The sequence below is a fragment of the Frieseomelitta varia genome, unplaced genomic scaffold (genome assembly GCF_011392965.1).
Source record: "Frieseomelitta varia isolate USP_RPSP 00005682 unplaced genomic scaffold, Fvar_1.2 scaffold_682, whole genome shotgun sequence".
Taxonomy (NCBI): Eukaryota; Metazoa; Arthropoda; class Insecta; order Hymenoptera; family Apidae; genus Frieseomelitta; species Frieseomelitta varia.
In genome coordinates this window covers 439,102-454,620 of record NW_025110459.1, presented here as the reverse complement: position 1 = coordinate 454,620, position 15,519 = coordinate 439,102, and the positions used below count along the sequence as shown (strand labels likewise).

Sequence of the window (15,519 nt, the reverse complement as noted above, 5' to 3'; positions counted from 1 at the left end):
CTAGAACAGGGTCGATCCTGATTTTCTTGTTCGGTGCAATAATATTGTATAAAATCTTAAAAAAAGCTATGATGTTAAAAATATATATATATATTTTAACATCATAACATAACTAAAACATATATATATATTTTAACATCATAACATAACTAAAACATATATATATATATATATTTTGCAGAAAGAAAAATAGACAATTAAAAAGAATAAAATAAAATTATTGCAATACAATAATTCCTTGAATATTTAAACCTATTATATTTACCTATTTATATTATTATAAGTAAACTACTTTGATTTATTGCAGCTGAAAATTATTTTTAGCAATTTATCGCGTTTCAATTTCGTACGGAATTTTTATACCAAATTTCATCAACCCCCCGCCCAGAAGCTTTTTGGCACTGTCGTCAACCCTTCATGACTGCCATGGCAATTGTCAACACATTCTTATCTAGCAAGTGAATCCCAAAATAAAGGCCACGCACCTTTTTATTTTCCGTTTTGTTGCCGCGCGACGAGGTCTTGGAGAAGATGCTGTCCTGGTCACTGGCGCCGCTGGAAACGGCAGGCCCTCGTCCCGTGCCGTCCTGGTTGAGCAGGGGCACCGTGCCGAGTTCCGGTACCGCATAATCGTACGATGTGTCAACTGCACCATTCGCGTACACCGCTGCGGATGATATAGCAAAGGTGGAACGGGCGCAGGGGCAGGATTGACGAAGGGGACGGTGGGAACAGAGTGCAGGGGGACAGTGTATTGATTGCGGTCAAGCGAATGCTTTGTTGTTTGGTACGTACGTACGTACGTGTACCAGCCGGTAGCTACCGGGAGTAGGAGTTGAATGTGTACCCGCGTATAAATACACGGCTAATACGGCTGTGTGTTACTCTCGCGTACGTATGTACGTACGTACATATGTGTATGCACGCGCGCAAAACAACGCGAGACGTTAGCGTGTACAGGAGCACGGCATACCTGAGTGATTGATGTTACTGCCCTTGTTGTTCAGCATCATGTCTTTCATCTCCATAACGACGGTGCTGTAGCTGTAGTACGGCGCGTACTTCAAGGCCTGGTACGGTTCTTGATAGTCGTCGAGTTTCACGATGTCCAGAAAACGGTTCCCCAGGTCCCGCGGCAGTGTTGGCAGCGAACCGCCCGCGTATCTTACCAGAGAACAGAGAGAACAGAGAGACTTCGTATCACTCGTGGGATTTACTTGTGTTTCGTCTGCTACGTCTTATGGGATGGCGAAACGGAGGACGACTGTGGGAACACGGGAGAGAGTTCGGAGAGCAGAGACAGTGTGCGGAGACGTCTGGTAGGTTTTTTTTTTTTTGTCTCATCGACGGTGAGATGACGCGGATAGCGTGGCGAATGGAAACAGGGGGTTGCACCGTCGAAGAATCGGCTGGAATTTGCGTTCTAATATTTCGTTTCGCTGGGAAACTTGCTTTCGTCTTGCTTCTTGACATTTCCTCTGTATTAACTCTGAATAATACGAGGAGTTTGGAATTAACATCGTAGGTTGTCGTTAAAGCACAGCCTGTAGCTGTAGTTATTATATCTTTAGTTGCATTTAGTTATAGCAGATGGTCTGTAGTGTGAAGAAATGCGTGAAAAAGAGTGTATATTAGTTGTTAATCTGTGTCCACTACATTGTTTAATTATCTATTGCTCAATCATCAGCATTATTATTAAACAAATATTATTTATATTTAATCTCAACAGTATCATACGATGGTATTAGGGTCATAAAAATTTAGGCCACTAATTTCCATCGGAGAGAATTACTACCACCATTGCAGCATCTATAATATAATCCAACGATACCATTTGAAGCTTGATTCGAGAAAGATGAACTTCTCTTTGATTTTAAAAATCAAATCCTCCGTGAAAACACGAATCTCGTGCATTTCTTTTATTACCTTAACTTACATTTGGGAAACGAGAAGATTACTATTTTTTTCCATCAAACTCCTATAAAATACGTAGTGTGTACTACATTAAGTTACACCTAGATTCTGACTTTTGGAATTTACCGAAACTCGCGGTACGTGGTGGCACGACCCTGACCTCTGAATCATCGTCGAAAGAACTCGTGTTTCCCAACTGCATGACGAACCATCAGCGAAAAAGGACGGCTCGTTAAAAAGAATGGAACACCTAGATTGGAAACCCAGCCTTAAAGCTGGATCTTCTGTAGCGACGAAAGTGCATCGTTTTTCAAGTGGATACCTTTCTTCTTCTTCTTTTTTCCTTTTTTTTTTTTTAACCCGGCGAGTTTCTCCCGTTCAACTTAAGTGCACGTCAGATATTCGTCAAAGGGGTGGTGAAACGTTCGTACGTGCACTCGAACCACTCGCCTATATACGCTCTCTTTTAGGACATTCTCCGAACGGCAATATCGGGTTGTACAAAGCGGAGCCGAGGTTGAAGATCAATGTTGAAAGCGCGTAGGTCGCGCCCGAGTTACAATGACGTAGCTACGAGGATCTCGTCTGGAGACATTCGTGCCATACAAACTCGATATATTGCTCGAGGATGTCCGGTTATTGGACGTCCACTAACGAACACCGCGAATGGAAAGTTTATTGGAAAGTGGCTTCCGCCGTCGCGGAGTAGCTACGCGGAGTAGAATGGTCGCAAAGTTACAGAGTGGCTGTCGCGGCGTCCCGCGTTATTACGAATTTTCATAATCAAATTGCTAGCTGCCTCTATCGTTTATCGGACGAGCTGTTGAAAGTAACTTCTTGCTTAAATTAAAACAGTTTCCAAGGTACAATGAAGCTGAATGCAGTATATCCTTTCTCAATTTCTTTTTCTAATTTTTCTTTCTTTTTTTTCTTTGGACTTTGATGGATCGGTAGTTTACGCTGTCACGTTGTTTTCAAGAGACGACGTAACGAGTGATATAGTTAAATACTTTCCTGATTACCTTCGTAAATTTTTTTAGATGGATTAAGTTCACGCTTCACTTTGAACGCGCATGATGAATGAGGTAATTTCCCTCTTCAATTATTTGGATACATTGGTTCCATAATCCATTTTTGAATCTTTTAAATGTATTTTGGATACTCTGTTTTAAATGTACAGATCGATTTATTTAAATACCTTTTCATCTTCTTTTTTTTTTAAATACATTGGTATTATTGGTTCAAATGACTGTGATGTATGTAGGATATTTTACCTGATTTTATCATGACATTTGACACTTGATTTATGTCACTGTTGTTACTTGTTGCAACATAATATATCAATCGACACAGCTCATCGAAATACATAAAAGAAATACAAGCACTGTTTAAATGCTTGTGTGATTTATTTCAGTATCTTTGTAACTTGTATTTCTCAAATTGTCTCAAATTTTCATCGAATTTACACGAACATCGTGAATGCGTATAACGTGCAAAACGATTTGTCCGAATGTCTTTGCGATTTCGTTTCTAGATTTTTCAATGAATTTATTTTTAAACCGAGGACAAATTTCGCAGAAATTTTTGATCAAACGCAAGTGATCGAAACTATTTAAAAACATTGGGAACGTTTCATGTAGGAGAAACTCAATTGAAATCGCTAATTCCATTTTTCAATATGTTTCAAGCAAATGGAACAATATTTTGCACCTGAAAGACTTCAAATGTTTTCAAATGTGTCCAAGTACATCACGCGCGTTTGATCGAAAACATTTTGCCAGGGGTGGCATATTTCAAACGTCACTCGCGAGAACATACATCATGTTAAAAAATTACTTTCGCTCCTCGCGGCGATAACAATAATATCGATTATCGCACACGGCTGTTTTGCAGCCATTTCATGCCGACGATTGGCAAACATCGTTTCGCCGGGACCTAAGCAAGGCACTAAAATCGGTAAACCATGATGTTTGCACAAGGTAGACGCGAAATCGACGCGAAACCGTAGGCCTATCTCGAAAGCTAATATTATTAGTAGTAATATTTACTATAACGGCGAAAGCCGCAAATCCTTTGTGTCCACACCGTTTCCTTTCAGCCGTAACCAGGAACCGCGGCGCGCGGCGCCAGTATTGTATCGCTTCGTTATCATTCCGACTTCAAATATTTGTACGAAATATTTCCAACGAGTAGCGCGAGTTATTGTAACTAAACAATAGTAATAAATAAAATATTTCCGTTCCTTTGTCCATAATCCCCCGATATCACGATATTCGTGCTTTTTCAAGTTCTTTTCAAGTCCTTTCGAGTTCGGTGAGTTTGCTAAAACTTTGCAAATTATCGGACAGCTAAGAAAATTCAATCGACGATTGACAGAATGTTTGAAGAGTTCAACCGAGTATGATGAAAAATTTATCTCAAAGTATATAATAAATAAAATATACAAGTAATATATAATAAATATATATATAATAAATAAAATTAATAAGGAAATATAATAAATAAATAATAAATAAAATTAATAAACAAATATAATAAATATTTAATACAGTAAATTATCGTTTTTGCAAAATGAACATCGCAAGATTGCAGGATCTGTACCGTACCTAATTAATTTTTTGTCATTTCAAGGACTGGACCTTGTATCACATAATAAAATATCATTTCCGTTTTTCTTTCTCTTTCCCTTTTTTTTTTTTTTTTTCATTTCAGTGAGTTGAACGTACTAGTGAAATTGTACCCACACGTTTCGTATGATCTCTATTTGTCAAATACCTTTCGTCATCTTCCAAGGTGTAGGCCATCAACGCGGCTCCTTTCTCCACCGTGGCGCAGGTAGATCCAAGATGGGACGGTGCCTTGCCGGTCATGGGGCTTGCGAAACACTTTCGTTGCCTGTGCCTGGAGACGATGAGGAATATCGCCACGGCGAGCAGAAGGATCACGGCGGTCAGCACGCCGATCACGACCGCCATGTACGTCGGGTCGTCGTGTTTCGCCGTCGAGACCGGAAGTTCACCCTCCGCCGCGCCGTTTTTCTCCACGAAGACGTCGCTCTGGATCGGTGACTCGGTTGTCGGTGCCTCCTCTGGCGTGAAGTTGCCGTGAGCCACGTCTAGGTGAAAACAATCGATGGGCGCGTGATTATTCGCGAGTCGACGACTATGAAATTAAACGAGGTACATGTGTACACTACCCTCCAGAGGTATTATATATTAGGACATCTGCTTATTCAGTATACATTGTAATTTTTTTCGTGGATGCGTAGCTATAACATTACTAATATCACAAAATAAAGTAAGAAGACTACAGTGGGCTAAATAGATATCGAAATTGGTCGAAGTTGAAGAGTGAAAAAATGTTTTATACTACGAGTCTAAATTTGAGGTATTCAGTTGCAAGCGAGTTTATGTTTTTAGAGGACCTGAAGAAAAAATGATTCCTGACTATCGTACCCACACTTAAACTCAGAGGGCGGTGTATTGGAGCAAATAGTGTTGGTGATTTACTAAAAATCAAACTGAAAATAAACAATATTTGTCTATTTTACGTGATCATGCCATCTAGGAGGCGATTAATAGGCCAAAATTTTATTTTCATCGTGACAACGATCCCAAGCCCACTGCCAAGCCCTTTGCAACATTTAGAACAGAATGATGAATCAAAAATTAACGCATTGGCACCCTTCAATCTCACGATCTGAACCAAATAGAGAAGATTTGGGATGATCGGAAAATCCGTGAGGTGTGTCCAAAGTCCCGAAACGACTTATGGAACAAACTACAAAATGTATGGAACCAAATAGTACCAGAAACAATAAAAAAAATCTAATAAAACGGATGTCGAAATTAGTCGAACAAATAATTGAACGCGGTGGATATATCGACGAAAAGAAAGTTTAACCTTCTCGTGCAGAATTAATGTTATTATTACTATAATGTAAACTATATGTACTTCTCCCAGTTTGATATAACTAACTTTGAAATAAATTTAAGAAATTAGTAAGTGTCCTAATACTTTTAGAGAGTAGTGTAGTTTCGTCAGTTACCCGATATCGTCGTGTAAATTGTACAAAACGTGGAACACGGGAAAAAGTATACATATCGAGGGTGGAAGGGGACAGAAGCGGAGGAACATTTTGTTTAAACATTGTTATTCATCCTTCTCGTGTTACGCGGTATTAAAGTCACTGCTGCGTTTGCTTCGAGATAGTTCAGGGACGGAAGAGGGACTTTTTTCCCCCATTTTTCCTTTTTATGGGACTATACTAACGCGTATCGTAACGCAGAGCGCCTGTTACGACAAAGACTCGTCGGACGCGAGCATTTGGAGTAGAAAAACATCAACGCACGAACCAGAGGGCAAAACAGGGGATCATTAAACGGAAGGAAGACACTCGAGCGCATGTAGAGCGCATAATCAACCTATATGCGTTTCGATGAAAAAAGCGCACAGCGTTCCGCCAAGTTTTTCCATTTGCCTGATTGAAACGCCGCTGAGTGATCGGATTGTCTAATTACGGCCGTTCGTTCCATCGCTATCGGTGTATCTCGCGTACGAATTTATCGCCAACGCGGGTCTCCTTCTTTCCCCCTTTTTTCTTTTTCTTTCGCTTCTTTTTTTTTCCAATAATTCTCACGTACGCTTCAACTCGAAACGCTCGTCGAAACTTGGCACTCAACTGGGGGATTGCGAAACTCCTGCGCCGGGGAATAAAAATATTTAACCCGGCAAGCCTGTTTCGCGACGAAAGGTGCGACAGAACCACGTTTCACGGTGTCACAGGCAATTAAACGCGGCATACGGGTCTTGAACGAATTTCCTTGACACGAGACGCGGCGCGCACGTGTTCCTCGCTGGTTAACTCGCGCCCTTTTATCTCGGTCGAGCGTTGCTCGAATAATTCAGCCACCGCGCAAAGACAGTTTCGTGCGCGTTCGCGCGAAATTAGTCTCTGCCGCTCGATTGCCAAACTGTGCGAGAGTGTACAGAGTGTCCATAATGTGTCTCTTTACGATTTCAATAATTTATTTGCAAAGGCAAACGAAAGGACAGATAAGTGGGAATTATTACAAAATGAGGCGTGTATGTTCAAATATTCTTTTTGCCTCATTTGATACACCTCTATATTGTATTGAACATATCGTGCATCGAACAAAGGTATGGGACATCACTAATCTAAAGCTGAGGATGGATCACCATTGACGAGGATATACTACAGCGAATACAGCAAGAAATCGAGAACCGTCTTGATGTGCAGGCAACTAATGATGCCCATACAGAGTGTATTAAATGAGGCATAAAAAAAACTTAAATATATGCTTCTCATTTTCCAATAATTTCCACTTATCTGTCTTTTCATTTGCCTTTGTAACATTTTTGAAATTGTAAAGAGACTTAATTGCGAGGCGACGTTTATTTCCCCGTTTATTTTGAAAATCTGTACGATCGAAAATGTTCACCGTGAAAATTCGCCTCCTTCTCTTCTTTAATCTACTGGTTCAGTTCTATCTAGGCGGTTTGTTTCGTTAAATAAAATCTTGCACAGAACGTCGGAACGGAGCAGTAAGATCAAGGGTTCGAGGCTGGTGGCATGATAAAAAGAGATAAAGAAAGAAAAAAAGGAGAGAGGAAAAAGAAAAAAGGAAAAGGAGAAAAAGAAATATTGACTCGCAGAAGAGTGGGTTGCGCGAGGTTTCACCTAGGTTTTACCCCGATGAAGCCTTCTCTATCTCGATTCACGAAGCTTTTCCACTCGCGCCAACGGGCGAACCCGTATTCCGTGGATTCCTGGCAGGATTGTACCGGACGAAACAAAGCTGTCGTCCCGTTTGATATCGGTTTTTACATGGTCTGGCAAACGTTCTGCCCTCTTCTGTCGCCTCCGACAAACCGTCTACCGTTTCCCGTGCATCCCGTATGAAATCTGATATTAAACATTCTTTGTGCGACCCGGGGGAGCGGGGTTAACTGTGAAAAGAGGTTTTGTCTCGCGAAGGCCATGCCGTCAGGTGGTACGGTGCACCATGTTCTCTACTCTTTCTCTCTGTCTATCTCTCATTCAGTTCAACAGCCGTAGCTACCGGCACGCTGGTAATCTAACGGAAATGAGTATGCATGCGATGCAAACCAACGGGGGTTGCAGGTGCTGCTGACGAGATCCAAGGTGGTTGAAGAACGAGGTTTTTCGTTCATCGCTGTACGCCGTTTTCGTCGGGAACGATTTCAGCGAATCGGTAATTATGATTTTATTCGTGGAAATCGTCCGATTGCGGAACAGAGCGCCGTTGACTAATTCGATAGATGGACGAGATTCGATTAATTTTATTTAGTTTTATCTCTTTCCAAATTACCTTCATTCGAATGTTCTGTCAAATTGTCTCTGGACAAGAGTGTGCAGTTTACTTGAAGATCTCTCCTTCATTCTTTTGACGAATATGTCGCGACGATATTATTAAACGTTGCTTGTAAAAGTCTGAATCAAAGTTTCATCGAAATGATTTTTATTTTCTTTGTTATTTGCTTCTGATGTCAGTTAGGTAAAAGTGTATTTGAAAAATAAATTATTTTATTTATTTGAAGTAATGCCATTTGACTTTAGTAGGAAATGTGTACATACATATATCTGTACAAACAACGATCATTTATTTTCCAAATAATATGTTGGAATTTCTTTTGAAATAAATTTATTCCTTGCTTTTCATTTGCAAAAATCATTTTCACTAATTTATTACTTTTGTCTGGGAAACAATTTGAGAAAAGTAACCTTATCCTGGAAATAAAATAACACAGTAACATCAGGGAAACTATTTGAGAAATTATTCACAGAAGCAAATCTGAAATTACGTATTATAAATAGTATAAAAAATATATATAACCAAATAATTTAAGGAGAAGTCATTTGCTAATTAAAAAATCAAATAAATTAACGCAAGGTCATTTCAAAATAACATCGAATCGAATCGAATCATTCCATTCGATTTCGAAGCAATCGTTCGTCCTTTCCATCCCGAATAAAAAGTCCTCGTGTCGCGAACGATTAACGAAATAAAGATACAGATAAATATAAATCGCGATAAACATACCACGCAAGGATGCGAAAAGTCCTTTCGATCGATTTACTGCTATAAAATAAAACATTCAACGAGGCGACCAATTGTGCCTCGCCTGCGTAAAGATCATACGATTCGATACGTATCGATCGACCGGTTGGCTAATTCGATGAAAATGAAATGTGGCGAACGACACAGCCAGAGATGAATCGCCGACAGGAGCAAAGGTGATCGAAGAGCAATTTTCGTAAACCGACAATTGCGGCTCTTGGGAAAACGATGCATTGTCCGGTGATTGGTTGGTACTCGAATAATTGTAGCCATAATCCCTCCTCTGTACGATTGATCGGCCGAGCGGCTGAGGGCCGAGATGATTGAAAAACGAATTTCTGGTTTCCATCGCGCTCGCCGGTCCCTCTCACGCCACTTCAGAAGAAGCGATTGCTGTACAGAGCAGGAAATGCGATTCTGTTCCGGAGGTGATGGTGGCTTCCATCGGTGGGGATCGTGAGTGATCCCGGCGTGTCGATTGATACTTTCGAGCGCGATTTAAATTAAAAAGCCTGGCCCCGTGCAACGCGTTAAACAGCGCTTCTACTGTTTTACGCAACAATTAAATTCTTGTCACGGTTACGCGTGTGCGAAGTACTTGGAGTGTCACAATCGGGAAATTGAGTTTCCAATTAAATTCTTTATCCCGTGTGCTCGTTACACGCGGCTCTGTTCGCGTGTCGCTCGTTAATCGGCCGACTATTTCTTTTTTTCTTACTGAGGAACTGGCACGAACTAGCGGACCGACGACGTGTAAACACGTCGGAAGCGTTCTTCGGGAGGCATTCATCACGAGCACAATTAGAGACGTGAAAGGAAGAGGCGCGAAGTTCTGCGCGTGGTAATTTATCGTTTTTGGGGATTTCGCAGCGGTTTGAATCTGGCTTTGCGTTTATTTCTGACGATAAATTAAGACGCTCGTCCGAGACGTCGACTTTAGTTCAGTGTAAGTTGAATTTGAATTTTAAAAAAATTGAATTGCTTATGTACATTGCATGGCAAATACCGTGACGTGTAACGTGATTTTTTGAATATCCAAATTAGGAACTTTGGATATTCTTTTTTTTTTAAATTTCTTGTTTAGATATTCGCAAATTACACTGTGTTGAACACATACGATTTTAGACCGTGAATCCTTAAATCTTCGATTTTTCAAGGAATCATATTTATTAACAAATCCCTCGAAACCTACTAGTTTCTGTTCGTAATTTAGTTTTCGCACAACCACAAATTTACGTTAAACAAACAGTATCTTTACAACGGAGGATTTCCTTTCACGATCTGGCTCTCAACAATAAACGATCGTGTAACAAATTTTAATCAAACGCGAAGACCCAAAGAGCACACGTTTGATTCTTGACGACGGAGTGAACGACCGCGTCCTCTTGCACACCTCAAGTTCGTGGCGACCGTCGCTGAAACAATGTTCAATCTACGTGATGGAAATTCGCGGTACAGAATTCAGCGAACCAAAAACGAAGGAAATTGCGAGCTGGAAATAGAATCAGAGACCCGTTATATATTACCGTCGAGCGACTAAATATTTTCCGAGTGGTTCTCTCCGTCGGTCCCCCCCCCCCCCCCCCCCCCCCCCCCCCCCCCGCCGCCGAATGCTGAATTCTCGTTTAATTATGGCGGGGTCCCTCTCTTCGCCACCGCGATTATTTCGCCATCAAAACAATAACAGAGCCGCTCACCCGTCACGGTGTATATACATCTACGCGCACTCGGAGAGAGAGTACTACACAGTGGTAGATAGATTTACGATTGGATCAGGATGCTGGGCGATTGCGACAGGGGTGGGCCATAACTTACGTAGGTGGATCTTCCGCGTATAAATCATCGTGCAGGGAGAGATGCAACGGGATGCCTTTCTTCGAGCCGGGAATGAAAATAAAATCAATGAAAGCAGGGAAAGGGCGAGAGAGAGAGTCTCGTCCCGGCGATTTTCTCTCGCGCCAGACATTTTCTATTTTTCTTTCTTTCTTTCTTTCTTTCTTTCTTTCTTTTTTCCTTTCCGAAACGCGGCCCGTGCAACAGGCACGTTACATTCGAAACACAGCGAGAAACGGTGTCAAAACGGTCGCACGTGCAAGCGTGCACGCGCAGCTGACGCTCCAAGTCAAACGCAACTACTGCGGCTCCTTGATTTTGCGAGCCAAGAAATAAGAGAGAAAGGGTGAAGTGACAGGCAGATGCGAGAAGAGGGGAGGGAGGACTCGGCAATTTTAAAAGCGCTTTGATTTACCACTGGTAACGGAAATGGAGACGCGTACTTCGTTCATCCGGCCTTCGTGTCCGACCTCATTTTCAACCGCAGAGAAGAACCAGGCCGGTTAATCAAACGACGGCCATTGTGAATAGGCCACCGTGGGATTGTCTGGCGAAAGGATGCTTCGAGCACGTCAGACGTCGCCGCCAATCGTTGCCTTAATACGTCTTCTGTTTTAGTTTTATTTATTGCCCTTATTTGTCCCACCTCTCTCGTTTTAGTTCTATTTATCGGCCCCTATATCGCCGGCTATTGTCCGATGACCTCCCTCCACCCAACACTTGACTTTATCGTATTCGAAAATCCGCACATAACAAATATATTACAATTGCAGATATTTGACTATTTGACATTTCTTACAGGAGACATTTATTTGCGAAATGAAATGATACACATGTATTGGGAATAATAGCTGATTAACTTCTTTCGGTAACTTTGTGCATTGTACATTTTCACATCGTTTGACGTAACTTTTAATCCAAGTGTTTATTCAGCAAGGATGGTATTGTGATATTTTATAGATTAAGCGTATGACCAAGTTCGCTACGACTGTAAGAAGGATGTTAGATGCTTAAGTTTCCAACTACTTATTTAATGAATTTAATATTCTTCTTGCCGGTCATTTTTATCTATTAACAAATCACTCAAACCTCCCCTTTTTATTAAACAGTAGTGTTTTTCCGTTCACTTGGAAATAATGTCAAATTCTTCTTCAATTGCTATTTAATGCAAATCAAGTATTGTCTACTGGCCATTACAGAAACCGGGCAGAGATTCAAACTTCCCGCTCTCACTGACAAACAGAGTTTGTTCCGCTTAAAATAATGGACGAATCCTCCCCGCAGAACTACCTTCAAAGTGCAAGAGACAGCGTATACATGCTACATTCCCAGCGTTAATATCCTTCCTTTCCTTGACGTTTTCCCCGCGGGAGAAATCGCGCGTAAAAAGAAATAAGAAGAGCTGCTGGAACAACGTGACACGATACAAATTTAACGCGAGGCGGCTAACAAAGTTCTCGAACGGGATGACTCGCCGATTAATTTCGTCCACCACCCTCCCGTGCTCACCTACTGTTCGCAAGGGGCTTTCCCGTGGATCCGAGTGACTTAATCTCGGAGCCAGGCGTGCCAACGGGCTGTATCCCGGTAATGGGATTATTAACGAGATAAGTTTAAGGGAATTTTTCGCGGACCTCTCTGTCGCTTAATAATCGAGTATCCGGCGGGCAATCTTTAAGGTAGACGCGCGCCGGAGGCGACTTCCGGTGGCCGATAACGAACGGAAGTGGAGCAGTAGGAACACCGGCCAGCGTGGCGCGTATGCGAAATGTCCGCGATATATCAACGTAACTTGGGCAACGATACTTTGAATATTTAAGAGGCCGAATGGGGATGAGCGATCCTCGACGATGAATCATTCTTCAACGACAGCCACCGGTAACCGGACACGGGGGAGGTAGGACGAGCTCCTTCACCTGACAGGATCCAGGCGAGGACCCAGCTTCTCGTATTACACTGTCCAATTACGTTTCTCGACGAGGAGAAAATGTCCGCAGGATTCTCGCGAGAAGTGAAACGAACGCGAGAGCTGAAAGAATTTGACCGGGTGCATCTGTTATAGCGCGTACCCTCGTCTCCTTTCTTTTTTCTTCTCCTCGCTTCAGTGCTTCTCTCTTCCCCACGCTGACGTCGTAGATGTGACGATTTAAAAGCGGATGGAACGATTGTCTTCAAAGAAATTGCGAGAGGAAATAAACGGGCAGAGACTCGTCGATAAACTTTTTAACGAATCCGTTTCGCCCATTGACGAAGGGGCGAGAAGGCGTCCCCCCCAAGCATTCGCGAAACTCGATTGCCACGTTCCTTGCGACTCGTTCTTCTGTTTCGAGCACTCGTTGGCCTTTTCTTTCCGTCGGGACACTTTTCAGACGGTTCGTCGTTATTTCGGAGCATCGGTGTTTTCGTTAAGCGTCGAGTCGGGGCTCGGCGAGTTCGATGAAAGTCGTTGATTTGCCATTGTTAACAGACGGAATCAACTCAACGCGTTTTTACGTTTCGTGTACAAATCGGCAACTTTAACTCTTTCGAGACGGATTCTCTTTCTCGCAGAACAAACGCAATGATATAATAATTGTTCTGCAAGAAAAGAAAGAAGTTAAATTTGGAATATTTTTCGAGATTTGCAAATAATTCCGTCAATCTTTTATAGTGAGTGATTTTATACGTATATTAGTTCATTTTTAATGACGACAGAGAAAATTATAATTTAATTATAATATTATAAAATTAAATATTATAAATGTAATTTAATTACAATATTTAAATTATAATTATAATGTGTAAATTGTAATTATAATTATATGACATATGATATATAAATTATAATTATATGAGAAATGTGACACATTTTTTTTTTCTTTTACTATGTTTCAATTTCTGTAGAAATCTATTTTGTGATCACCCATAGAGAGAGATTTTTATTTTTATTTTCGCGTATTCTTTCAATCCCCATCTACCATTTCTTCAAATTATTCAATTATAAATAATTTCTTCTTAATTGCGCACAACCTATTCTCAGATATATACGTCCACTTGGTTTTGCATCTTTTATAAACAGAAAAAATGTGCCAAATTCACGCCATTCAAAGAAGGTCTCTAATATGTATCAACAAACTCTGCGCATAATCATATTTAAATAATAATAATTAAAATAAATAATACTCTATCTCTGTCTAAGTAGAAATCTGAAATGGAGAATCTGAAATCCGTCGCATCGGCCACAGTGTCCAGCGTTAAACTTTCATTACCGATACGACGTGTGACACGTTCTTAAATTGCATCGGTAAAAAAACTATATGTCAGAGCGGACGTACAGAAAGTATGGCACCCCGGACGTATCGTCCCAATCACCACCAAAGGGTTAAACCCGGGAGAATACAATTATCGATCTTCTCGGAGGGTCTCGGTGACGGTTGCCTAATCAATTTCCAGCGACAAGCGTTCCCGCACCGAGAACGATTTCCCATTCCGCGGACAGAAATTATTCGCGGACATCAGTCACACGGCGGTCACATTTGTAGGGTGTGCCCGTTAGACCCGCACGGTCATTTTTCTTCGGCTGCTATTTCCTGCTTTCCGCCTCCCTCTCCCCCTCGTCTTTCAGTCGACGATCCTTTTCTTTCGGGATAAATGAACGGGGCTGCTGGATCAACGAGCATGAATTTCACGCAGAGCACGCGAATGAGATCCATATGAAATTATCTGTCAAGGGGAGGAGTTGATTTCGGGGAGGGTTAGGCGCACCGTGAAAGGGGTTGGCTCCCGTTTGGGGTGGCAAACTTGTCTAAATAAAGTAGTCGGGCTGACGGGTCATTAGCAAAAGCACGGCCCCGAAAGTCTCTGTTTCGAGGCTCGTACAAAATCCTTTTCCCTTATCCTTTCGATCGACCGATCCTTTTGGATTCGTTTCACCGCCGTGGCTGCCGTGGCTGCCGTGGCTGCCGTGGCTGCCGTGGCTCGATTCGTTAACCTGTGTGAAAACACAGTGGCATCCATCAAGGTAGGATGGAACACGACTAAAAAGGGTTCTTCCTAACGATACTTTCTCCTTGGATTATTTATCAACCCTCCATAACGCCATCGTAATTCAAATATTACGTATTCATATTTTAAGAAGCTTCGTCTAATTTAATTTATCAACGGGAGAAAGAAACCTCCGTCGAAAGAGAGGAAGCAAACAAAATGGAATGAGAGGAGGTACCATAGAATTCTAAAATTTGATTCGATCTTGTAGTATCTTTTTTCTTTTTTTCATTCTAGGTAAACAGAGACGACGATATATCGAGTTTAGGAAATTTTAGAATTTTTCTGAAAAGGAAAAACACCAGTTTTGTAAAATTCCGGAATAAAGATTGAAATAACAATCGTACGTTTAGATGTAACGAGCTAGGATATGTTATCCAAACACTTTGCGAGAACTATTTGATAGACGTATTATTCGAAGGATCAATCGTTAGAAACTTCGACTTCAAACACGGTTCTACTCTGTTATTATCTATTATTTCAAGGAACATTCTGTTAAAAGTTTGCCTGGGACATACTTTGCAACCAATTAGGATCAAAAGAGTTGGTTATAACAAGCTAGACTATGTGGTCTTTTCGAGGAAACCTTTTGATGGATATGATAATAAAAGTTAATAGAATGCCACTGAAACTTCAATTAAACAAT

At 41.3% G+C, this 15,519-nt stretch overlaps 1 protein-coding gene across 1 annotated transcript in view; it reads right to left on the bottom strand.

The window, feature by feature from the left end:
* Positions 1 to 485: 485 nt before the first annotated feature.
* The window catches only part of LOC122535222 (discoidin domain-containing receptor 2-like), a gene marked incomplete at its 3' end in the record, with an annotated part of 98,775 nt that continues 83,741 nt past the window's right edge, over positions 486 to 15,519 (bottom strand). Inside the window, exons 7-9 of the mRNA XM_043666577.1 lie at positions 4,690 to 5,029; positions 974 to 1,164; positions 486 to 667 (exon numbers count right to left, since the gene is read on the bottom strand). Coding sequence (XP_043522512.1) covers positions 486 to 667; positions 974 to 1,164; positions 4,690 to 5,029 — 713 coding nt within the window. The remainder of the gene's footprint in view (positions 668 to 973; positions 1,165 to 4,689; positions 5,030 to 15,519) is intronic.